The sequence below is a fragment of the Vicugna pacos genome, chromosome 18, assembly GCF_048564905.1.
Source record: "Vicugna pacos chromosome 18, VicPac4, whole genome shotgun sequence".
Classification (NCBI taxonomy): Eukaryota; Metazoa; Chordata; class Mammalia; order Artiodactyla; family Camelidae; genus Vicugna; species Vicugna pacos.
This window is the reverse complement of record NC_133004.1, coordinates 21,069,875-21,094,599: the sequence shown is the minus strand read 5'-3', so window position 1 is coordinate 21,094,599 and position 24,725 is coordinate 21,069,875. Positions and strand designations below refer to the sequence as shown.

Sequence of the window (24,725 nt, the reverse complement as noted above, 5' to 3'; positions counted from 1 at the left end):
ATGCAGGTCCAGGTCTTCTGAGGCCCACCTGCCCTGGGCTTCAGGCATTTCCCACATTCTCCGCAATTTCTACATCCTCTGCGTCCTCCAGTTCTCCCACGTTCCCTTGTACCCTCCTTCTCCTCAAGTCCAACTATCAGCAGAACCCGAACCCTCCTCCAGAAAGGCTCCCTGCTCTTTCCCTGCCCTGGCTTTGCAGATCCCTGCTTCACACCCTCGATTCAGCAGCGACGGCTTGCACAGTCCTCCAGCCCTTTTCTCACGGCCGAGTTATTTCCTGGATATTCTCCAGGGTCATTCAAAGGTCTTCATGACTTTATTTGCCATAATCTATTAATAATCCACTAACTACTGGTTGTTTCTAATTTTATTACGTTATAAATATCTTTGTATCCAAACTTCTGACATTTCTGATTATCTCCTTTTCTGAAATTCCAAAAAAGGGTCTAGTAAGACAAATATTTTTAAGGGCTTTTTAAACATGTTGCTAAAATTTTCCCCAAGGATGTGCACAAGCTTGGAGTGTGATGTCTGGATTCAAATCCCAGCTCTGGCATTGGCTAACTGTATGACAAGCAATTCCTTTCCCTGTTTGTGCCTCAGTTTTTTCATCTGGTAAGTGGGAATAATAGTGTCACCTATCCAATGGAGTAATTGTGAGAATTCACGGAGTATTGTCATGTGGGTCTTGGGTTCTAACATTCATATTCCTTAGTCCAGCTATTCTCAAACATTTTGGTCTCTGAACCCCTTTATTACTTTTTTAAAAAATTTAACCATTTTATTTTATTTATTTTGGAGGGTCTTTGATTTTTTTTTTAATGGAGGTACTGGGGATTGAACCCAAAACCTCATACATGCTAAACATGCACTCTACCACTGAGCTATACCCACCCTCCAGAACCCCTTTGAAGAGTGATTACACTCTTTAAATTATTGAACAGCTTAAAGGGCTTTTGTTACATGGGTTACATCTACCAATATTTACAATATTAGAAATCTAAGCATTCAAAATAGCAATAATAAATTCACTGCATAACTATATCTTCAAATTAAAAAGTGAATGAGAAGAGTAGCAGTGTTCTATTTTTTAAAAAATTATTTAATCTGACTGGGTATAGCTCAATGGTAGAGCCCATGCTTAGCATGCATGAATCCTGGGTTCAATCCCTAGTACCTCTATTAAAAAAAGAGAGAGAGTAAAAAGTCTATTTAATATCACATTTGAGAAAAGAGAGCTGGATTCTCATATCTGTGTCTACTTTCACTCTGCTGGGATATGCTGAAGTACATGAAGAAAATTTAGCTCACACAGATAAATAATTGGAAAAGGAAGGAGTATTTTCGTAGCTCTTCAGATAACTGAATATTCTTCTTTGATACTACACCAACACTCAACACGTGGTACTTTTTTGAAGGTTAGCTGCAACATGGGATCTGAAATGGTATCAGTACCATTTCTGTATTCCATTACATTAAAATCCACTGATCTATCTTGCACTTTGAAAGGATCTTTTTACTCACATGTGATTTTGTAACATGTGTTGGTCTTTTTGAAAATATTGGTGCACTGAAAAAAAGTAAGAAAATATTGGTTCATTGACATATACAGATATTGCAAATGTTGATACATTTATTAAACAATATGGAAAAATATGTAACATTTATTAATGCTGCCACCAATCTTAACACAGAAATCTGGCAATACTGGGAAGCTGTGAAGCTAAAGGTAGCAGATACAAGTTTTGCAAAATTTTATTTTTTCCCAGAAGGCTAGAATTTTATCATTGGCAACAAATCCTATCAGTTTGGTGTCACTGCCCTGATTCACACTAAGAACCACCATCGCTTTTGCATCACCAGTACAAAGCCATCACAGAGAAAAAGGCAAACATTGATTTAGCATGACTATGAAAATAATCATGCACCTCCTGAAAGGGCTCTGGGAACCCCTAGGGGTCACTGGAACGCACTTTGAGAACTGCTGCACTATTCATTTTCTATTGAGTTGTTCATCTTTTTCTCACTGACTTAAGAAAGTTTTATTGAACTGAGATTAACCCTAGCATTCCACATGTGATGGAAATATTATCATTTGCATTGAGGGCGGGAGGGAACTGGGGAAACATGTGTATGTGTTTACATAGCTAAATTTAATGGTCTTTTCCAATTTGCATTTCTTTCTTTCTATAAATTATCCTAAGCAAGTTCTTCCCTTACTGACTTGAATAAATATTGGATAGTTTCTATATTAGTTTGTCAGAGACACTAAACAAAATGTCACAAACTGAGTGGTTTAAACAACAGAAGCTTATTATCTCATAGTTCTGGAAGCCAGAGTTTGAGATCAAGGTGCGGACAGGACTGGTTCCCTCTGAGGTTTGGGTGGGAGAATCGATTCCAGGCCTCTCTCCTTGGCTTGTGAATGCATCGCCCCGATCTCTGCTCTTATCTTCACATGGTGTTCTCCCTGTGTGCGTTTCTGTGTCCGAATTGCCCCTTTTCATAGGGACACCTGTTATTTGGATTAGGGTCCACCCTAATGATTTCGTCTTAGCTCGATCATCTGCAAAGACCCTGTTTCTAAATAAGGTCACATTCACAGGCACTGGGGGTTAGGACTTCAACTTCTCTTTTGCGGGGTACACAATTCAACTCATAGCATTTGCTTTTACTTTCTTCTAGTGGCTTGATAATCACTCCCTTTTCACTTGATTCTCTCATGTTTTGGAATTTATTTATTCAATAAATATGTGTCCAATAGCTACTATTTATCTGGCACTGTGAACTTGAGAACCTCAGTGAACAAAATAAAAATCCTTTCCTCTGGGAGCCCACATTGTAGGGGCAACGGAGGAGACATAATAAAATAGATATAGTAAGTGATCAAGTTATATAGTTTGTGTAAATGTAAGCGCTACCTGAGGGAATATTTTGGATAGTGAAAATGTTCCATGCCTTGACTAGGGTGACGGTTATGTTTATATATATGGCCAATATACATTTCCAAAGGGCAAATTTTACTTTATGCCAACTGTACGTCAAGAAAATTGATTTTGTAAAAAGTGAGTGTTTTGGAGAAAGAAGGAAAGAAAGAAAGAAGGAAAGAAAGAAAGAAAGAAAGAAAGAAAGAAAGAAAGAAAGAAAGAAAGAAAGAAAGAAAGAAAGAAAGAAAAAGAAAGAGAGAGAGGGAGAGAGGGAAGGAAGAAAGGGAAGGAAGGAAGAGAAGGAAGGAAGAGAAAAAGAAAGAAGGAAGGAAAGAAGGAAGGGAGGGAGGGAGACCGAACAGGAGCCTGCACTTAATATTAAGATTTATTTTGGAATTCGGGGTGGAGTACGGATCTTACCCGCACCCTTCGGGTGCCGGTCATCTGCTGGGTCATCACTGAGGAACCCTCCCGGCCCAATCGCCGCCGCCTCGCACCCCTGCAGAAGGCACGTTGAAGGACCCAGGTGGGCGTCCGGCGTCTGCTGGGGCAGACGGCACTCCTGGCGCCCTCGCCGCCTGGGAACTGGGGAGTCCGCGCGCGCCCCCTCCCGGCCCCCGGGAACATCAGTCACCAAGTGTCCGTGGATGGGAAACGTGGATGAAGACCGTGAAAAAAACAGAGGTCGTGTGCAGAAGGCTGAAGGAGGGTTCGGTTTGTCTGGCCTTACCCGTCGCCTCCACCCGATCCCCAGTTACTGAATAATCAGAATACGTCCTGTTTTTCCTTGTGGCACAGTTGTCTCATCGCAGTTTCACTCCTTGGCCTATCCTGATGAGACACGGATTTTGCCTCAAGGGTTTTTGAATTATTTACAACAGTGAAGCAAATATGAACTGACTCAGATGTCCATCGGATGTTGAATAGATGAACAAATGTGTTCTATCCCGACAATGCAATATTATTCAGCCAAAATAGGGGACAAAGTACAGATACCCGTTACAACGGGGATGAACCTGGGAGATTCTGCTGGGTAAAAGAAGCCAGACACAAAAGGACAAATATTGCATGATTTTACTTATGTGAAATGCCCAGAATAGGTAAATCCAAAGAGACAGACAGTAGATTAGTGATTGCTGGGGGCCGGAGATTCGGGGGGGAGAAATGGGGAGTGACTGCTAATGGGTCCTGGGTTTGTTTTGGGAAAAGGGAAATGTTCTATGATTGGATAATGGTGATGGTTGCAGAATGTTGCAAATATACGAAAAGCCACAAAGTTGTACGCTTTAAAATGATGGATTTTATGGCGTCTGAATTAAATCTCAATGAAAAAAGAAGGGTCAACAAGTGGCAGATATATTAAAATTCCTCCCTCAAAAATGGTTTGAATATCTAGTTTCCTTTATTTTATATAATTTCATTTTAAATACCAAAAAGTGAAACTAAAATATTTTTGTTCCTTGATTCTAGACATGTACTTTCTGCATATTTTTCTAGCCTCTTTCACATTAAAATCATTAATTGTTTCAGCAATACTTGTGAATATCGCTGATACTGATCTTGTTGCGGTTAGTGGATCCTGGCTCCACCAAATGTACATTTTTCAATCAGATGGTGTAATTGTTGAAAAGTCGTGGCCTTTACATGGTGAAGAAGGGATGTGTACTCTGGCAGGTATGCCATCGGAATCAGATTACAAATGTGCCTTAAACCAGGTGCACATATCCACACGAGATGGTTCTCATTTCTAAAGTATTCAGTTTCTGTTTCAATTCTTTTTAGTAGCTTGAAATTTAAACCAAGCTATTGTTATGTGGAAGCTGGCAGATGAGAACACACATTCAATACCCTGGTTCATTTTTGTTTGCTTGTTTTTGTTTCGGGGGAAGTAATTAGGTTGATTGATTGATTGATTGATGGAGATACTGGGGATTGAACCCAGGACCTCCTACATGCTAAGCACACACACTAACACTGAGCTATACCCTCCCCAACCCTGTTCATATTTTTAAAATAAAATAGGACTGATGAAAATTTGGATCACACATACATTTCAAATTACTAATGTCTTACAAATATTCTAGCTGGCTATCACTGATTGGAGGGGGCTAAGGATGCCTGACATAAATGCATTTGGGATCCTGGATTATATCCTGGACCAGAGAAAGACATTAGTGGAAAATCCAGTGAAATTTGACCAAGTTTGGGAGTTTAAGGGTTTAGATAATGTGATTGTATCAATGTTCATTTCTATGATTAATTACTTGAGTTAAGTAAGATGGTAACATATATTAGAGAAATGTGTGTTTCCCACTTCATCATGGAAATTAACACATTTGTAGTATGATCTCCCTTGTGTGTAAAAAAATGTATGATTTTGTCCCCCCAAAGATACATTCAAGTCTTAATCCCCAATAGCTGTGAACGTGCATTTATTTGGAACTAGGATCTTTGCAGATGTAATTAGTTAAGGATCTCAAAAGACAAAATCATCATAGATTTCAGGTGGGCTCTAAATCCAATGACCAGTGTCTTTAAAAGAGAAAAGAAAGGGAGATGGGGATGCAGATACAGAGACGCAGGTAAGAAGGCATGTGATGTTGGAGGCAGAGATTGGAGCGATGTATCCACAAGCCAAGGAACAGTGGAGACACCAGAAGCTGGAAGAGGCAGGAAGGATCCTCCCCTAGAACCTTGAGAGGCAGTGACAATTATAGATTTTGGACTTCTGAACCCCAGAACTGAGAAAAAATAAAATTCTGTTGTTTTAAGACACATAGTTCATGGTAATTTATTACGGCAGCCCTAGGGGACAAACGCATCTACTCTGGATTGTCTTTGCACCAAAACATCCAGAGGAAGAAGGTCCAATCTACTAGAAATGAGGATTGTAATTGGGGCCAATGGGATGGAAAGACTGTGCTCTTACTTCATACTTACTTCATAAAATTTCTCTTTTGTGTGGACGGTCTTAGGAACTGAAAATGATGGAGACAGTGAAGGCTGGAAAAGTGGTCACCAGGGGAAGGTGATGCTGGAGGTCCTGCTACCCCACCCCCAGCCAACCCAGGACCTCCCTCGATGCAACCCCAGGCTTGCTCTGACCTTTGTCCAGAAGTAGAAGGCGATTCCGGCAAGCACCACTAATGCAGTGGGCCACACTGCAGATCCTGTGGCCAGTAAACTCAGAGACACATGAGCCGCTGTCTACATGGGAGAAAAATGGGGTGGAGTGACCTGAGTGACCCCAGGGTGACCCTCCAGGATAGAAACAGTTAGGGGATTTTAGGGCTCAGGGTCGCAGGTTGACAGGTGGGGGGCAGGAACCAGAGAAAAGACAGGGACGCTAGAGATGCTTCCGTTCCACAAAGCTCAGCAGAATGAATGCGCTCCAAGTCAGATGTCAGCCTTGCTCCGCCCTCTGTGGTGACAATCTGGTGGCCTTAGGGCAGTGACTTGGCCCCTCTGAGCCCTGCCTCCCACAGACCATGAAGATGACACTGTCCACCCCCTGGGCTGGTGGGAGGACAGAAGTGGACGTGTGGCAGCATCTCACGCATGACTGGCTGGTGGGAGTACTTCCGGATGAGCCAGGTGTGGGCTGCAGGGTCTGGGGGAATGAGGTCCCTCTGACTCCTCAGGCAAGGCTCCAGCCAGGCCTGGACCCCCAGCAGGGGATGCAGGCTGAGGACTCCCTCTCCCTTAGGTCTGCTGAAGCTCCTAGGTGTCCTGGGGTCTCAGTCTGGGGGTACCAGTGCCCTACCTTCCTCCCTCCCCAACCAACACAGGTCCCTGGGGCCTTTGTTTGTCCTGGAAGCAACCAGGGTCCTGCTCCTGTCATGGTAGCTGGTGGCTGGGCCTGGTCAGGTCTGGCTGACCGTGAGGAGTGGGGACTTTTATCTCTTACCAGGGTGATGGGTCTCACGGGTACCTCTCTTGCCACCATCTTCTCAAGGTATCGGAGCTCACCCCTGCGGGCAGAACACCCCAGGTCATCTTCTTTCCCATACACTCTGATTCCCCCAAGACTCTTGGGATCCCCTCCCCAAAGGCCGAGGCTGGGTCCCAACCTCAAAGGGACTCTGCCTGAAGAGGGTCACCTGGACAAGAGACCCAAGTGCACTTGGCCTGGAGTCTACAGGGCTGCCCTGGGCACCTTCTCCATGGGGCTCTGTGGAGGCCTCAGGGCTCTATTGAGGTCTCAGGACTCTGGGCTGGGGGCCCATTGCCTCCTGGGCTCCTCAGGCCTGCTGGAGGCACAGTCCCCTGCCACACAGGTACCACACAACAGGGGCCATCATAGCAGCTACTCTCTCCACCCACCCCACACCCTGGTTCTGCCAGGGGCCCTGGGCCTCTGGTGGTTCTGACCAGGGAGGCAGCAGCAGAAGGCTGGAGCTGAAAGGAGGGAGACCAGCCTGTCCTGCCTTGCCCCACTGGGCCAGTGGCTCTCTGCTTCTGTCACCCCTTTCAGCTATAGCTCTGGCTGGACTCCTCACAGGGCCCCTTCAGGCCTGTGGTTGGTGACCGCTCCCCCTGGGGTCAGCCTTCATGGCTACCTGAATCCTGACCCACCTCAGGAGACTACCTTCTGAGGCGGCTCCTGCAGCCACCAGCCTGGCCCCCTCCCCTCCGCCCTCTCCTCCTGCCCCCCCTCCTCAGCCTCCTCCAGCTGTCCCCTCCACCTTGCAGCCCCAGGCTTGGCCCCTGGGCTCCTCTCCTCTCCTCTGAACACCCACCAGCAGCCCCCTGACCTCCCTTTCCTGTACCCCAGGCAATTTCATCTGGCTGCTCAGGCTCCCGACAACCCCTCACCCCTCTCATTGCTCCCAGCAGGACACGCTTGTCCTAAGAACCTGCCATGGGACAAGCCTGGAGCTGGCCTGAGGGGTGATGGTCTTCTGGTAGGTGACTGTGGGGTGGGGGAGGGCCACCCCAGGGATTGCTGGGAGCAGAGAGAGGAGCAGCTTGGGACCCATCCCTCCCCTCCCCCCGACTCTCTGCCCAACTCCCCCCTACCCTCCAGCCAGTTCCAAGATACAGAGGCTAAGAATGTGTGGATGTCCCAGCTGACCCTGGCCCTCATCCTTTATCCTCTTGCCCCTTCTGGAGGGAAGGTCTGATTCCTGCATGCAAACATCTCCAGTCTACCTAGGCGTCCCTTGGCTGAGGACTTATCTGCAGCTTCCATCTCCACCCCTACAGAGACCCCACTTATTCTTGGAGGCTAACCCTACTGCCCATCCCCAATAACGAAGCACATCTTGGTGGAGCAACTCCCCCGCCCTGGTCCCCTACCTGTCACCCTGCCTTCACCTTTTGAAGAAAGCCAAGTTCTCTCCTCTCTGGCTTTCAGATTCTAGATGGGCTGCCAGACCAGAAATGGACTTTGGAGTGATATTTCCTGGTTCCTCTCTCTTGTGCGCTCATGATGGCTTCTTAGAAAAGCAGTGGTTTCACGAAAACCATGTGACATTTTTTGAAGTCACTGTGGTTCATTCTATTTTTCTCCTTCACTTGCTCTGAAATAAAAGCATTTAAAATGTACCTAGTTATGAGACAACTAGGGACTCCATGTGCGGGTGAGGGAGAGAGGGAGAGAGCTGGCACCTGGGCAGGCTTCCCACGGAGCTGGCAGAGAAGGAATGTAGCGGGCAGTGCCACTGGCTGCAGGGAGTGGGGCCAAAGACTCCAGAATTCTGAGCCATTTGAAGAGGACGCTGAGCTCCTTCAAATCCAGCCCCTAAATCTGATCACCTCTACCCCCTCTGCTCAGTCTGCAGCTCCAGGCCATACTCCTCATAATCCCCGGAGGGCCAGCATTTTTGGCAGAAGACACTTACCCTGGGAGTTCAGACAGGAGGAGGCTTCAGTCCTGGCAGACTTCCTGGAGGAGGTGACACTTGGGACTGGGAGGGGAGGGCTACCAGGAGGGAGCCCGAGGCCTTCTGGGCACAGGTCCTGCAGGGGGAGGCCCAGGAGGGGCCAGGGTCCCTGACACATACAAAATGCCACTCGCCTTAATCATTTGCCATCCACCACCCACCATCCCACTGTCTCTGCATCTACCTACCTACCTTTGAGGAGAGACTGCAGCCTGCCTGACATGTGTCCCTTGAGAACCAGGAGAATAAAGAGTTTCTCTTTTAAGGCGAGGTTATTTCACAGCTACTTTAATATCCGATAGATGAGCATTTTTTTCCCATTCTTCTTGTATTATGAAGTTTTGCCAACACTATGCATGCACGAATGTCTCTGTCTGAGCTTCTGCCCATGCAGTGCTCTGTGGCCCCTCCAGCAAGCAGCTCCCTCCGAAGGCTCTGAGGGCGCTGCAGTAGGGGGCACCAGTTGGGGAAGCACCACTTTATATTTTACAAAATATATTTATATTTTATCATTTTTAAGTAATGAGATTTTGGTTAGTTGATCTTTTACTTTTCAGTGTTTTTTTTTTCTCAGTATTTTTTAAAATAAAAAGTTGCCAGGCCTGGCAGTTATAATTCATCTGCATTTTCATAAAGCCTCCACTGCTAACCTCTCGAAAGAGACTAAAGAAACAGTCCCGAGCAAATAAAGTTGGTGCTTTAAAAGCTCCAGAAACTCCCAAATTACAGAGGGCATCCAGCCTGAGAAGGAAGGAGTGGGCAGTCCAACGCTGACCTGGGCCAGGGCACCCTGCACAAGGGCTGCCGGGTACAGGAAGGAGGCGGTGCCCGTGAGGGCTCAGGCTCAGGACCAGCCTTGTTGCCCAGGGAAGGCTTTCCCTTATCAGGGTCCTCGCTGGGGGTTGACTTCTTCCTGTCCTGGGCACAAGAACAGGGGCACCTTCCAGGGGCTCTAAGGTTTCTTTGGGTGCCAAGTGCTGCCGAGAGGCTGCTCAGGCAAGCACTCTACTTGGTGCGTACCCAGCCCCACCTGTGCTGAGCCAGGCCATGGAGCCCACACAGGGCCTGGAAGCTACCAGGCCTGACAGCTACCAGGCCTGGCCAGGACCATCTTGCAGGCCTATGGGAGGGGCTGGACTGGGACTGAGGTCTCTAGATAAAAAAGTGATGTTGGAAACCTTCACAAGTGGCCCCAGGAGCTGCCCTTCTGCAGGGATCTGGTCTCCCTCTGGAGGCGAAGGTGAGATCCTTTTCCAGACCTCCACCCCTACCCCGCCGCCACGCGTGCCCCATTTATGTCCTCCTTAGCCTAGCCGTTCCCGTGCTTGGTAATTGCTTACGTATTTGTTTGTTTGTGGTCTGCATTGTCTTGGTGGAATAGCAGCTCCAGGATACCCAGGTCCAGAAATCAAGAAGTGGAAGTGAGAGCCGCTTCGCCCACTCCCGCTGCAGGGGTCACTTCTCGGGCCCCACCGTCCAGCGGCCTAAATTCCAGCAGGAGGAGTGCTTCCACGGGGGGCGCTGCAGGTCGGCCGGGGAACCAGAGGTTGAAAGCGCAGGCAAGGCCTGTCCACCTGGGGAGCAAGCAGAAGCCAGTGTGCACGTGGATTCTTAGACTGGAAGGAAAAGAGGCTTGAAAAAGGCGTGGTTCTGAGAGGCCCTATTAAGCAGTTTCAGATTTTATCCTGAAGACATTTGGGATAGTGTCAAGCATTCCAGGAGGTTGCATTTTAGAAACATGACTTCTGAAATAGACCGAAATGTTAACTATGGTTGTCTCTGGGGGTGGGACTGCCTACGTGCAGTTTTTCCTTTCTTTTCACTTATCTGTATTTTCTCATGTTTCCTGCGATGAACATGGCTTACCTACGTGTATGAGTTTCCTGTGGCTTCTGTAACAAATTGCCACAAACTGGGTGGTTTAAAACAACAGAAGTTTGCCTCTCACAGTCTAGAGGCCAAAAGTCCTAAATTAAGGTGTTGCAGAGCCTCCCACCCTCCAGAGGCTCTATGCGAGGCCTCTTCCTGCCTTTTCCAGCTTGCTGGCATTCCTTGGTTTGTGGCTGCATCACTCTAACCTCTGTCTTCACCTTCCCATGGACTTGTCTCACTGTGTATCTCTGTGTCTCCTCTTGTAAGGACACCAGTCATTGGATTTAGGACCTACTCTAAGTTCACGATTCATGATTTCTTCTGGAGATCCTTAACTGATTACACCTGCAAAGCCCTTTATTCCAATAGGATCACATTCTGAGGTTCTAGAGGGACACGAAGTTTTGGGGGGCCACTATTCAACACCCAACAACGTAGGATACAAATAAAGTTTCAAAGGAAAATTTAAAAATCTTTCTGGAGTTCTCGTGAAGACTGGAGGCGAAGCCCAGAGGCCCAAAGAGGAGGCCATCTCTGGAGTACAGAAATGAAAATGTCTGTCCATACAGGACTTGCATACAATGTTAGCAGCTGCACTAGTCACAAAACCCAAAATATGGAAACAAGTCAAATGTTCATCAGTGAATGAATGGGTAAACAAAATGTGGCATATATGCATTCAACGAAATATTATTCAGCATTGAAAAAGAATGCTCTGTTAAATTAAAAAACAATAATAAAAAATAAATAAACCAAATTACCTACTTCCCCAAAAAACCAAAAAACAAAATTTCAAAAAAGAATGAAATTCTGACACATGCTACAACACAGATAAACCTTAAAAACAGTATGCTAAGTACAATAAGCCACATATGAAAAGATGGCTATTTTATGGTTCCACTCATACTACAATAGGCAAATTCATAGAGACAGCAGAACAGAGGTTAGCAGCGGCTGGAGTTGCAGGGAATGAGGAGTTACTATTTAATGAGTTTCAGTTTGGGGAATGAAAAAGTTCTGAAAATGGATAGTGGTGAAGGTTGTACAACCTTGTGAATGTAGTTAATGCCACTGAATTGTACACTTAAAAATAGTTAAAATGGTAAATTCTACATTATCTACATTTTACCTCACACAAAAAATACTGACAGTGGAATATCATTTCTCACCTATCAGGTTAGCAAAAATTGAAAAGCATAGTAACCTACTCTGCTGGCGAGGCTGTGGGAAGGCAGGCCCTCTTGTGTTTTACCAGGGGGAATGCAAATTGGTATAACCCTCACTGAGAGGACTGTTATTACTAACAAAACTACATTTGTTGGAACTATATTTAATATCTTGTAGTAACCTATAATGAAAATGAAAAAGAATGTGAAAGGAATATATGTATGTATATATATATGACTGAAATGTTATGCTGTACACCAGAAATTGATGTAGCATTGTAAAATGACATTCCTTAATTTAAAAAAAAAACCCCAAAACTCTGAAATTGAAAAAAAAACCTACATTTGTCTTTACCTTCTGCCCTAGCAATCCCACTTCTAGGAATTTACCTTGAAGATTTACTGCTACCCCAACAATATGAAAACACATGTACACTTGGTTACTCATTGCAGCATGGTTTGTGATTACAAAATATCAAAGAATTCAGACACCCATACATCTAAGAGTAGTTGAATAAAAGTCCACTCACACATCTCTGTGAACTGACATGGAATGATTTCCATATACTGCTAAGTGAAAAAAGTAAAGTGCACAAGAGTATCGTTAGTATGCTACCCTTGCATAAGAAAGGGGAATTAAAAAAATATATACATTTGCCTCCTCACTTGAGCAAAAAGAAAGCTATGGAGCAAAGAGCAGAGAGGACTGAGATCGATTAGCAAAAAGTAGTGGGCAGGACTTGCATGGAGAGGACAGAGGGAATGGCAAAGAAGCCAGTTCTCTGAGTATAATTTTTCATACAGACTTGCCTTTTGTAACCATCTTACTGTTTCACATTTTCAGAAAAATAAACTAAATAAAATCTCCAAGTTTAGGAGAAAAAAAAATCCTAAGATTTAATACAAACAGGAACAAATGAACCAAAGCATAAGAATAACATAAACACACTCAAAGGTGAGGAAAATTAACACCAAGTAACTCGAGTAACTTTTGAATATAGTATTTATTTATTTATTTATTTATTTTACTGACGTATAGTCAGTTTACAATGTTGTGTCAATTTCTGGTGTACAGCATAATGTTTCAGTCATACATACACATACATACATTCCTTTTCATATTCTTTTTCATTATAGGTTACTACAAAATATTGAATATAGTTCCCTGTGCTACTCTTTATAAACTTGTTTATTTTATACATGGTAGTTAGTACCTGCAAATCTCACACTCCTAATTTATCCCTTTCTACCCTCTCCCTGCATGGTAACCATAAGTTTGTTTTCTATGTTTGTGAGTCTGTTTCTGTCTTATAAATAAGTTCATTTGTGTCTTTTTTATTTGTTTTAGATTTCACATATAAGCCATATCATATGGTATTTTTCATTCTCTTTGTGGCTTACTTCACTTAGATGATCTTTGGGTCCATCCATGTTGCTGCAAATGGCATTATTTTATTATTTTTTATGGCTGAGTAGTATTTCATTATATAAATATACTGTAACTTCTTTATCCAGTCATCTGTCGATGGGTATCTAGGTTGTTTCCATGTCTTGGCTATTGTATATAGTACTGCTATAAACATTGGGGTGCATGTATCTTTTTGAATTAGAGTCTCCTCTGGATACATGCCCAGGAGTGGGATTGCTGATCAATGGACAATGATGATCAATATGGTAACTCTATTTTTAGTTTTTTAAGGAACCTCCATACTGTTCTCCATAGTGGCTGCACTAAACTACATTCCCACCAACAGTATAGGAGGGTTCCCTTTCTCCACACCCTCTCCAGCATTTACTGTTTGTGGACTTTTTAGTGATGGCCATTCTGACTGGTGTGAGGTGATACCTCATTGTAGTTTTGATTTGCATTTCTCTGATAATTAGTGACTTGAATATAGTATTTAAATAGAACAGATACCCTCAAGCTAAAGAAAAAAAGAACTCTAACCAAATAGACTTTTTTTTTTAAAGAATAATGGATGAACAATCTTGAAGATACTTTTTGGAATTCTAGGATTGAGCAAACAAGTAAACATATTGAGGAAATGGAAGCCAAGTTCTTCACAGTTGGAGAATGGTGTTACAAATGTGGATAAAGAGAAGAATGGAATACACTCTGCAGTATTAGATTGGAATTGGGGATATGAGTATAAACTTTTGGACATATACATCTCAAGCATGTTTCAGCTCTATCCTTCAAGAAGGCCTAAAAGTAATGACACCACAGTAACTACAAGTACATCTAGAACCAAGATCTTAGTTTCTAAATACAATTTCCAGTAGGTAACTTTTTTTTTTTAATTACTTAGAGTAAACTAGATATTCTATGTTAGAGAAACCTGGTTGACTCCTTCTTAACAAAATGATCAAGGTCAGATCAAAGTCAGTGTCATTAGTAATTGGAATTATTGGGAAAGATATATGTCTTCCTACTCTGCACTGAAAATGCATATCACTTCCGTGGTCTTCCTGCCAAAAGCGTCTAATCTGAATTTAAATGTGATGAAACATCAGACAAACCCAAACTGAGGGGCATTCTACAAAATAAACGGCTTGTATCCTTAAATGGCAATGTCATGACGTACAAAGATCAGAAACTGTTCAGATTAAAGGACATGACAACTGAATGCAACATGCGTGATTCTGAATTTTCTTTGGCTATTAAGGATATTATCAGAACAACTGATGTCACCTCCATCGTCTGTAGATTATAGTATTTCAATATCACTTTCCTTATTTTTTAAAACGGTAGTCTGGTTAGGTAAGGGAATCCTTAGCTGTCCCCATAGGAAAAGGAGAGTAACACCTACCCCACGGGGTTGTCATGCAAGTTTAATGCAGTGATTCCTGATCAGAATTTAGCACAAAATGTTCAGTAAATACAATGAAGAGTATCATTGGGAATTTGGTTACAAGAATGGGTCTCACTGAAAGTGGTGGGTTTTAAGAAACCACCAAACTCAACCTCAACCTCAGAAATACCAGCTTAAGACCCAAAAGACAAAGGCTTTCCCACTTCGCCATAAATTACTCAGCTCATGGAAGCAACATCCAAAGGTGCCCAAGTTCAAGGCAGGGTTAGAACAACATCCTGGGCACTGTAAGCCGAAGCTCCAGCTCCTACACAGAGCGGTGAGTCTCCCAGTTCCAGCATCTGAGATGAGTTTATCCTTCTGTGGGCAGCTTACAAAGAAAACTGAGTAATACCAAATACAATCCCTCAAATTCAAACGGACCAGAGTTCATCAATTAGGTGCCATATGCTGGGTTCTGCTGAGAGTTCTAGACTCCACGGAAAACCAGGACCGCTGAGTGCGAGTCCGTAAGATGGGATGAAACTTTGGCCTGCCTGAGAAGCCCAGCTTCTTTCAACTCTGCTCTGAGGGAAACTGGCTGGTTCTCGGGTTCCCGGGGGCGGGGGTTTAAAACAATTAACATAAGATTCTGTAAAGGGGTGAAATAGCTAAGAGCGTTTCTAACGTTTTTGTCCGCCCTGTCACGTATAACACGTCCGAGGTTCTTAAGGAGTTAATCACATCGCTGCCTGGCCGCCTTACTCGATGGTAACAAAAATTTTTCTCTACCGGTAGCCGGCCCTATTCAGTACCGTCTAAGCGGGTGTAAACTGCTAACACCACGGCCTGCTGCCTCGGCTTTTGGCTCGGGCCCTGGGCCTGAAGCTGGGCTCCGGAGTGTCAGGGGTGTCCGCTGGCCCGGCCCTGAGGCGGGATTCTGCCTGGTGCGGAAGGACGAGTGCGGCGCGGCCCCGCTCTCGCCCTGGGAGGCCTGTGGTCACATGGAAGCAGCAGCGTAGTTAGGTTCGGGCCCATCGACTCCCAACATGGGGAGACAAAATGGCGGTCGTGGGGGTGGAGGGGGAAGGGCGCAGCTACATACGGGTTCCGCGCCCCAGTAGAACTACAACTCCCAGAATACTCTGGGACGAAGGCGGGAGGCCGGGGAGAGCGCTGGCGACGCTCGCGATGTCGCGTTTGCCGCGTGCCGCTTCCTCAGCGAAACTCTCCGGAATACACTGCTTTCTCCGGTCCGCTCCCATGCCCTTACTTGCAATTGACCGTTTGGGAATCGTAGTTTTTCCATTACAGAGTTGATTCTCCTTCGGGCTTTAAAAAACTACACTTCCCGGTACAGCTTCAGCGCCTGCGCACAACGCTGCGGGGTGTACTACGGTTCCCGGCGGGCCCTGCGACGCGCGCGGCTGCGTGCTGACGTGCTTAGTTGGTCGTGCTGACGTGCAGCGCGACCCAGGCGGGTGCGAGTGGCGCAGTCAGAGCCCGCTGCGGCCCCTGAGGAAGCGAGGAGGCGTTGGTGTCGGCTGAGGCAGACGGACAGGCGAGGCGAGGCGGCGGCTCCAGGCCCCGAGGGACTCAGGAGCCCGAGCAGCGGCAGCACCTCTCCCCCTCGGAGGCAGCGGGCGGAGGCGGCGGCGGCGGCGGCGGGTGAGAGGGTGAGGGAGCGCGCGAGCCGGGTGGGGGAGGGGCGGCGGCCCCGGCGCCAGGCCAAAGCCCGCGGAGAACGGCCTAGGCCGCCGCGCGCACGCGCGCTCGCCGCCCCTAGCTCGCGCGGACGTCCTCGCTCGCCTGCCTCCCCTCCCCCCCTCGCGGCTCCTGTCGCGCGCGTGCTTTTATTTCCCTCCCCCTCCCCCATGGCAACGGCGCGCGCCGCCGACTGCACTTGGACTCGCGCGCGTCCTCTGCGAGGAAGGGGGAGCGCGCGACTCGGTTTCTCGCCTCACCGAGGCGTGCGACCGAGGAGGCCCTCCTGCAGCTGTCCTTTCCGACATTTTCTCGGCGGGAAGGGGGCTGCGGCGGCTGCGATTCTGCCCCCATATCCTTTCCCCCGCGCCTCTCCTGCTTCTGGCCTACCCGTCCCTCCTGTTGACCTGTGGTCCGGTCCTGAGCCACCGAGACTGCGGGGCGCCGCGCAGCCCCCTCCCTCATCCCTCAAGGCCGGAAATAGGTCTTGGCCGCTCTGCTAATGCAGAGAAGGCCTTGAACTAGATGCCCGGGAGAATGAGACCGTTTGGACTCGTTACTGTCCGCCGTGAAGTGTTAGAGAAAGCGCTAAACCTTTAAAAAAAATTGCGTACTCAGCTTAGGTGTGTAAAGGCGGTCATGTGCTCCTTTTTTTCTTACACTTTTCATCATCTTCCCAAAAGTTGTGTGAAAGCTGGGGACGAGGCTTTTGGAGCCCTTCCTTAAGAAGAAAAATCTGGACTTTGTCATTATTTGGCATACAACTCTTCTAAGCCTTGGTTTCCACTCAAACGCTTATGAAAGATCTCCTGGGTCAAAAAAAATTGAAAAGTGTCTTGTTGTCTTTCCTCTTAAGTGTGGGAGTCTAGGTTTCTTTTTAAGTTAGTGTTTTAGCTTTCTGGATTCTGTAATGTCCACTCAGCTGTTACAGTGCCCCAGTGCTGAGCTTGCTGTGCTTATTTAGATCCATTTTCCTGCACACTCCTCTCCCTTTTTGGTGCGTTTTTCCCCTCGATATCGTGATACTGAATTTCAAGACTCCCTTCTATTTCGTTATTTTGGCATTGTGATGATTTTCCAACAGAAAAAAAAACTTGCTTTTTTTTGCAGCTTCCTTATATTTTCTGCTTTTAGCTTGGGTGACTTTTGCATACCCACAGTCCCTGGCCTGCAGCTTATGAATCCCTGTTTTACAAAATTGCCTGGTTTTGGTGATTTGTGTGTGCATTGTTGATATTCTCCGTCCGTTTTTGTTTTTGTTTTTGTTTTTAGTGTTTTGAGCACTGTCTTGGATGCTGTAGTATTTATGTGGGGTTTTTTTTTTTTTTAAGCACATTCCCTGAAAGTTTAACCTACTGTGACTTAATACCCTTTGCTTAATGGTTTTCCTTCTCCAAGGAGTGGGAGGATTATTGTGTGAGGTGGTATGGAAGTGTGGGTGAATGGTTATGCTGAAGAATTAATTGCAGGTCAGAAGCATTCTGCAAGGGCAGCAGAAACTAGGTGGGGTATAGAGAACCAAAGGAGACCTAGGTTTAGAGTGGGGAGGATTGGTATTTGAGAAAAAGTGAGGGTTGGAAGATTTCTTGTGTGATAAATATTTCATTTCTTCACACAATTCCATTTGCCTTCCCTAGATTTAGCTTCATCTGTCACTTTATTCTAGTTTGGCTATATTTTTAAAAATTTTACTTTTCTGGAGTATGCTACAGGAAGTGGGCAGGGATCCAGCCTTAGAGTTTGGGGGTAGTGAGCTCCAAACTGTGCTAGAGTTGGGCTGTCTCCCTTTCATTCAACATTTTCCTAAACTTTGAGAGAGGACTTAAGTGTATTTTTCCTATTATTTGTATGATGTTTCTTCTGGAATTTTTAAAAATAAAGCCTTCCCTTTTATCCAGTTCTGTTTTTTCCCTCTACTTCATTAATCTCTCCACTTTATTCTTTGAGTTCTTCCCTGGGGTTGTTTTCCCTCATACATTTCCCCTGTGAAACTATCTTCGACAGGATGAGTTGGAGAAAGAAATAAGAGTATATATAGCAAGAGAAAGTAGTAGAGTATGTGTAGTCAAGAATTTTGATCAGAAAAATTAGAGTCTGAAAAATTCAGAATCCTGCTGGGGTTGGGATAGATTGAGAGGATAGAACCTGGTGGTAGGCACGTGATAACACGTGAGAGGGTTAAGGCAGGGCTGGAAAACTAGAAAGTGAGATAACAGGACTGTTAGGGAAAGCTGACAGTTTGACTTTAATGAAAGTGAGGTATAAAAAGTGGGAGTTTTCTGAATATGTATAGGAGAAGGAATGTAGGGAAGGTATGGGGACAGTTGGAACAGAGGAGGCTGGTGTGATGTGTTTAAAAGCATTGAGTTGAAAACCAGTGCTATTTAAAAGGAGCAAGGTGAGCTGCAAATCACGTGAGAAATTCTATTGGGAAGGAATTTGAGGGAATACATATCAGTCAGTATAGTTGATAGGAAATGGCTCCTTGAGAGGCGAAGGCTAAGAGGATAACGTATCCAAGGTTCATGTGTTTCTGATGTTCATGCTGATGTTTAGTCTGGTCGTGAGGCTGCACAGGACACTTTCGGTTTATCTTAAACAATCGGTCTGCCTGTTTGGATATCTAGGGGCTGTTCAGTCAGTTTTTATTCATAATTTAAGGCTATCTTTAGGGTAGCCTGAAATCCATAGGTCAGTTTTTGGAGGAGTCTTTAGACTTGGACTGCAGGCCCTTGGGTGCCACAGATCTTTGGTGTTTGTTCTTCCCTGTTTGGAGGCCTCAGTTAGTTACCAGAGGTTAGGAGTTAGAGTGGTTGGTGAGGATATTGCTTGTGCTTATTGGGGCCAAAGGAGAGTAAGGGACAGTGTGGAGAAACTTGGGAGAAATAGAATCTTTGTCTGGGATGTGAAAGAAAATCTAGGTGCAAGCAGGAATGGCTCTTGCACACTGAGGGAAACGGTTATCTGGTGGAAAGAAAAGTTTGGGAAGGATGAAGAAGGGATTTTGTTAGGAGACCAGGAAAATAATGCAGCTAAAGGAGGTTTAGTATGGAGATACACATTGAAATAGGGTTGAAGAACAGGGATTTGTGGGTGGTAAGTGGTTAGTTTGGGGCCAGGGGCCTGACCCGTGTCTCCCCGCTCCCCTTCAGGAGCGGTGGTGCCCCCCCCCGGGCACGGGGCCATGTACAACGGGATCGGGCTGCCGACGCCCCGGGGCAGCGGCACCAACGGCTACGTCCAGCGCAACCTGTCCCTGGTGCGGGGCCGCCGGGGTGAGCGGCCTGACTACAAGGGAGAGGAGGAACTGCGGCGCCTGGAGGCTGCCCTGGTGAAGCGGCCTAATCCTGACATCCTGGACCACGAGCGCAAGCGGCGCGTGGAGCTGCGATGCCTCGAGCTGGAGGAGATGATGGAAGAGCAGGGGTGAGGGAGGGCTGGGGGAGAGCCAAGCACTGAGTGAGTGCAGAGCTGGGGGTGTTAGGTGGGATATGTAGGGAGCTTAGGGCTGGTTGAAAGAGGCCTGAGAGGAGTTGTAGGAGGGGAGGAGGTAAAGGAGCTAGCAAAGTAAAAGGAGTTAAGGGACAGTTCAAAGTGGGAGATGGAGAAACTGTGTCTAGGACATAAGAGGGAACGTGAGGGAGTCTGAATTAGTTAGATGGAGGCACATGGGGAAAGAGGGAGGCCACTGAGAAACAAAAATGTGCTTTAAGGGAGAGGTGGGAAAGCAGACCAAGCAAGAGACAAGAGTTAGATAAGTTGAAGCTGATACGTGTTGTCATTGGTAGAGAAAAAGGAAGGTAAATGGATTTAAGGATTGAGGCCTTGGAGAATAGCAAAGGCAGGAGTAATACCTGGAAAAGGGGATCATGGGTTGGGTAGGGAAGTGAAATTTTGGAAAAGGAGCACATTCAGGTAGAAAACCTTTTAGAGCAGTGGTTTTCAAACTTCAGCAGTGGTTCCCCTTTTAAACAACGCACATTACTTTGGAATCCCAGGAAATGAAAGATCTGTTCTTGTTGAAGTTGGGGAGGAACACCTGGAACTCTGCCTGCTTAACTTTCCTCTCTTGGCCCCTGGAGTGTAGCATGTTTAAAATCCACTGTTCTAGAGGGTGTAGTAAGTGGAAGGATGAAAGATGACAGGAATAGAGTAGGATTTAATAGAAGGGCCCTTTGGGTGACAGTGAATGAAAAATTCTGTGTGTGCATGGAGAGGGAAGGGATCCTGCTGGGAATGAGGGAACTGTAAACGTGGGACTGGGGAAGAGTGTCTAGTCAGACTCTAACCCTGAAGGGATTTATTCTTTAGGTACGAGGAACAGCAAATTCAGGAAAAAGTGGCGACCTTTCGACTCATGTTGCTGGAGAAGGATGTGAACCCTGGGGGCAAGGAGGAGACCCCAGGGCAGAGGCCATCGTGAGTGTTTTCCTCTCTCGATTTTCTCGGGACTCTGTTCTGCTGCTTTTGCTCTCCTCTCTCCTTTAGACTTTCTCCCTGCTCTCATCTCCGTTTTCCCGTGCCCTGACTACAGTTGTATGAATATGACTCTGCTTTTTACTCTTATCTCCTTCAGACCTTTGACCTTTTCTTCTCTAGGGTAACTGAGACTCACCAGTTGGCAGAATTGAATGAGAAGAAGAATGAGCGACTCCGGGCTGCCTTTGGCATCAGTGATTCCTATGTGGATGGCAGCTCCTTTGATCCTCAGCGTCGTGCTCGAGAAGCTAAACAACCAGCTCCTGAGCCTCCCAAACCGTACAGGTACACAAGACAAAGAAACCAGTGTCAGTTTCTCTTAATTCTAAGCACTAAGTGCTTTTTTTTTTTGGTGGACTATTTCTTTCCAGAATCTTCAGATTTTGTTTTTCTGAAGTTGCAATGTTTAAGAAAATTTGTCTTAGCACCCACCTCTGACTCTTCATCTTTTCCCAGCCTTGTTCGGGAGTCTAGCAGTTCTCGCTCACCAACCCCAAAGCAAAAGAAGAAGAAAAAGAAGAAAGATAGAGGACGGTAAGTTGGTTGGAAAGTTATTCTAGTAGCCAGAGGACCAATCCTGTCATGTTCTGTCTCTGGAAATAGAGAATTTTTGTTTCTAGGAAGCAGGAGAGAATTGTCATAAAATTTGGAGAAGAGGGAGTTACCATTTAAGTCTTAGTCAGGAGAGGTAATGTGTGCAGCTTTAGGAGGGAAGGGTTGATTCTGCAGTTCTTTCAATAAGGACTGATCGGCAGAATTTTGGATTTCTTTTTTTTTTCTTTCCCATTTTGAGGTTTGTCGATATAATAGGAGGTACTTAACGCTTCTTGGAGAATAAATAGTTCTGGGCTTAGGTTTGGCACATTGATGCTGTTCGAGTTGTTCTGTGCTTTAGAAGCCTTTTCTTGGGATTGATTATGAGTAAGTGGGCCAGGGAAGGAGCCAAGCTGAATAACCTTGTCTCAACTCATTTTTAGCAGGTCAGAGAGCAGCTCTCCTCGACGAGAGAGGAAGAAGAGCTCTAAGAAGAAGAAGCACAGGTATGAGGTGGGATTATGTGGAGTAATTGGAGAAGTTTGGTAAGTCTAGGCATAGATAGTGGTTTATGTTTTTTTTTAATTAATTTATTTTTAAACCAACAGGTCAGAATCTGAATCCAAGAAACGGAAGCATAGGTAAGAGCTCTTTGTCGCGGGGAAACATGGTGGCATGTGGAACCCTGAGCCATTGCTTGATGGCCTTACTTGCTCTTTGGGGGGTTTCTTTTTCTTGAAGTAAAGATCAGTCAGTTCCTTGATTTCCTGCTGTCAGTAACTCTTTCCATTTCACTTTTGATTTTGTTTCTTTCTTTAAAAATTACTATTTTAAATAATCTTGCTTTATTTCCCAGGTCTCCTACTCCAAAGAGCAAACGTAAATCTAAGGATAAGAAACGGAAGCGGTGAGTGAATTTGTGAATTAGAGTGGAATTTACTTAAGGGGTAGCTGAATGCACCTGGGGGATAGGGTAGACTCAGTCATGCCCCTTGCTGGTAAAGGGTTGAGGGCTGGATGAAGGGGATCCAGTACATGTGTGACAGTACCCTGAGCTGTGGTGTGGTCTCCCATCAGGTCTCGAAGTACAACACCAGCCCCCAAGAGCCGGCGGGCCCACCGTTCAACTTCTGCTGACTCTGCTTCCTCTTCTGATACTTCCCGCAGTCGGTAAGGGGTGGTCCAGGAGGAAGGGAGGGAGAGGGACTTGTGGGTTAATCAATTTAATATTTATTGAGCGCCCACGGTGTGCTAGGCGCTGCACAGACCATTCGGAAGACACGGTCCCTGCCCTCTAGGAGCTGACAGGCTAAAGCAACAGGATGGACAGACATATACATTTCCCCTTCTCTTTTTTTTGTTTTTGTTTTTTTTTTGTTTGTTGTTTTAAATTTTGTTATTTTTTGTTCTGTTCTGATGTATATGGACTGCCAGAATAGGGGGGGTGGTGGTTTGTTCGTGGTGTCTGGGGGAGGAAGGAATCCTTACCCTGGCTTCCTTAATCGGGGAAGGCTTCCTGAAGGAGGTGGGCTCCGAGGTGAGTTGTAAATGAAGTGGGTAGGGAATGGACTGGGTGGAGGGTTTGGGGAGGTTTGGGGGAGGTGAAGATAAAGGGGTAGAGGGAGAACATTTGGGGGAATTGTTGAGAAGAGAAGGAGCAAAGTGAACTGGACTTAAATTTCGATGTGAGTGATTTGAATCTTGTGAATGAGAGAAGGCTTTTTGGAAAAGGGTTATAGTCAGGAAAGGTGGAAGGGAGCTGGGGAGGGGGTTTTCCTGTGCTCCCCTGAACTGATTTCTTTTCTCTCCTCCCATCCTCAATTACCTCCCTCAGGTCTCGAAGTGCTGCAGCTAAAACTCATACAGCTACCTTGACTGGGCGAAGTCCTTCCCCTGCTTCTGGGCGTCGAGGGGAGGGAGATGCACCTTCCAGGGAACCAGGTACCACCAACACAGGACAGCCTAGTAGCCCAGAGCCTTTTACAAAGCCTAGCAGCCCTTATGAAGACAAAGATAAAGACAAGAAGGAGGTATGTTCCCCAGTTGATGGTTGTTCATTAGGTTGCAGGGTGTGGACTTAGGATAGGTGTTCGAAGTGAAGGAAAGAAGGAAGAGCTGATTAAGAGAAATGAAATCAGTTTTGTTTTCTGCATTCTTCTCTTACTTATTCATAAAGTTCTTTTTTGCATCTGCAAATCTTTCAGAATTGTGGCTTTCAAATTTAATTTGATATAATAGGTTTTACATCAGTATTCTGTTTATATGTGTACCTAGGTAGAACTTGAACAAAAAAATTCTTATAAACTGCATTCAACTTTACTACTTACCATGTCTCTAGTATCTGTTTCATTAAGTGCTGGTTGTGTCTCATTAAAATTTTTCAACTCAACCGTTGCTGCTTACAGTCTGAAAATACTACTTTAGAAAGGTCGTTTCAGTACCTGTTCTTTTATACTTGTTATTCTAATTTAAGCCCTAATCGTGTTTTCTTCCCTCAACTATAACAATATATTTTTAATTGTTCTTTGCTAAACTTGTAGCTCTCCTGTCTGTTTCCCACGTTATCCAGAGTTGCTTTTCCAAACTATAAATTGAATCACCTGAGAAACTTAATTTGCTTCTTACTATTCTTGACTTATGTTTAAGGCTTTTGTGAGTTGTTTTCTTTTTTTATATTTTCCTGTACGTCATCTTCGTTTTTAGAGTCACATAAATCATGTTTTCAAGTCTTTGTCTTTATTTTTTTACTTAAGTAGTTGTTTTTTAAAAGTGAAGTCAGCCATTTGGGGAAATTACTTTGTCTTCATTTTAAAATTCTAAAATAACCTTTTTTCTGCACTCAGCATTATATGGTTATCTTGTGAGATGTAGCACATTATGTTTTTCTTTAGTCTGTAAAATTCTTCAGATCCGAATCTTCAAATGTTTCTTCTTTGTGCTCTGTGATCTCTTGTTATTGAATGAAAATGACTGCCTGTGGTGAGGAAAAGGATCAGTTAGTATGATGGGATGTGTGGAGGAAAATTTTCATTGAAAAGGGTGCTGGGATTTTACAGGGGTGAGGAAGTTTTGGTGCTTACATGTCCCTATCCCTACTCTCTTTTCCACTCTTAGAAATCTGCAGTTCGACCTAGTCCCTCTCCGGAAAGGAGCAGCACAGGGCCAGAACCATCTGTTCCCACTCCGCTCCTTGCTGAGCAACATGGTGGCTCCCCACAACCCCATGCAGCAATCCCCTTAAGTCAGGAGCCAGTGAACCCCCCATCTGAGGCTTCCCCAATTCAGGGACATTCACCACCTAAGTCTCCTGAGAAACTTCCCCAGTCTTCTTCAGAGAGCTGCCCACCATCCCCTCAACCTACCAAA

General features: G+C 45.4%; 1 protein-coding gene and 1 long non-coding RNA gene across 7 annotated transcripts; one reads left to right on the top strand and one right to left on the bottom strand.

Annotated features, from left to right (window-relative positions):
- Positions 1-254: 254 nt before the first annotated feature.
- On the bottom strand, positions 255-16,109 carry LOC140687055 (uncharacterized). Of its 6 annotated transcripts, none has more exons than XR_012061100.1 (9): positions 15,458-16,109; positions 10,153-10,386; positions 8,771-8,888; positions 8,244-8,449; positions 6,835-6,898; positions 6,033-6,134; positions 5,868-5,905; positions 1,525-1,570; positions 255-426 (listed from the first exon to the last, which is right to left on the bottom strand). It is a non-coding gene; the product is annotated as an uncharacterized lncRNA (long non-coding RNA). The 6 variants fall into 6 exon arrangements; XR_012061099.1 differs by having other exon boundaries at positions 5,868-5,930; positions 15,916-16,109; XR_012061098.1 differs by having other exon boundaries at positions 15,916-16,109.
- On the top strand, positions 16,081-23,331 carry SRRM2 (serine/arginine repetitive matrix 2). Its single transcript, XM_072942497.1, has 11 exons — positions 16,081-16,310; positions 19,499-19,772; positions 20,658-20,765; positions 20,946-21,110; positions 21,282-21,359; positions 21,803-21,865; positions 21,968-22,000; positions 22,216-22,266; positions 22,437-22,529; positions 22,615-22,896; positions 23,194-23,331. Exons 2-10 carry the CDS (start codon positions 19,531-19,533, stop codon positions 22,655-22,657), a joined length of 876 nt encoding a protein of 291 aa, XP_072798598.1. The 5' UTR covers positions 16,081-16,310; positions 19,499-19,530; the 3' UTR covers positions 22,658-22,896; positions 23,194-23,331.
- The last annotated feature ends 1,394 nt before the right edge of the window (positions 23,332-24,725 follow it).

Bases quoted from the DNA above. Each gene is read 5' to 3' on its own strand.
- SRRM2 (XM_072942497.1), top strand. From the start codon at position 19,531: ATGTACAACGGGATCGGGCTGCCGACGCCCCGGGGCAGCGGCACCAAC. The intron at 21,111-21,281 runs GTACACAAGACA...ATCTTTTCCCAG, and splicing joins GAGCCTCCCAAACCGTACAG to CCTTGTTCGGGAGTCTAGCA. The intron at 22,001-22,215 runs GTAAGAGCTCTT...TTTATTTCCCAG, and splicing joins TCCAAGAAACGGAAGCATAG to GTCTCCTACTCCAAAGAGCA.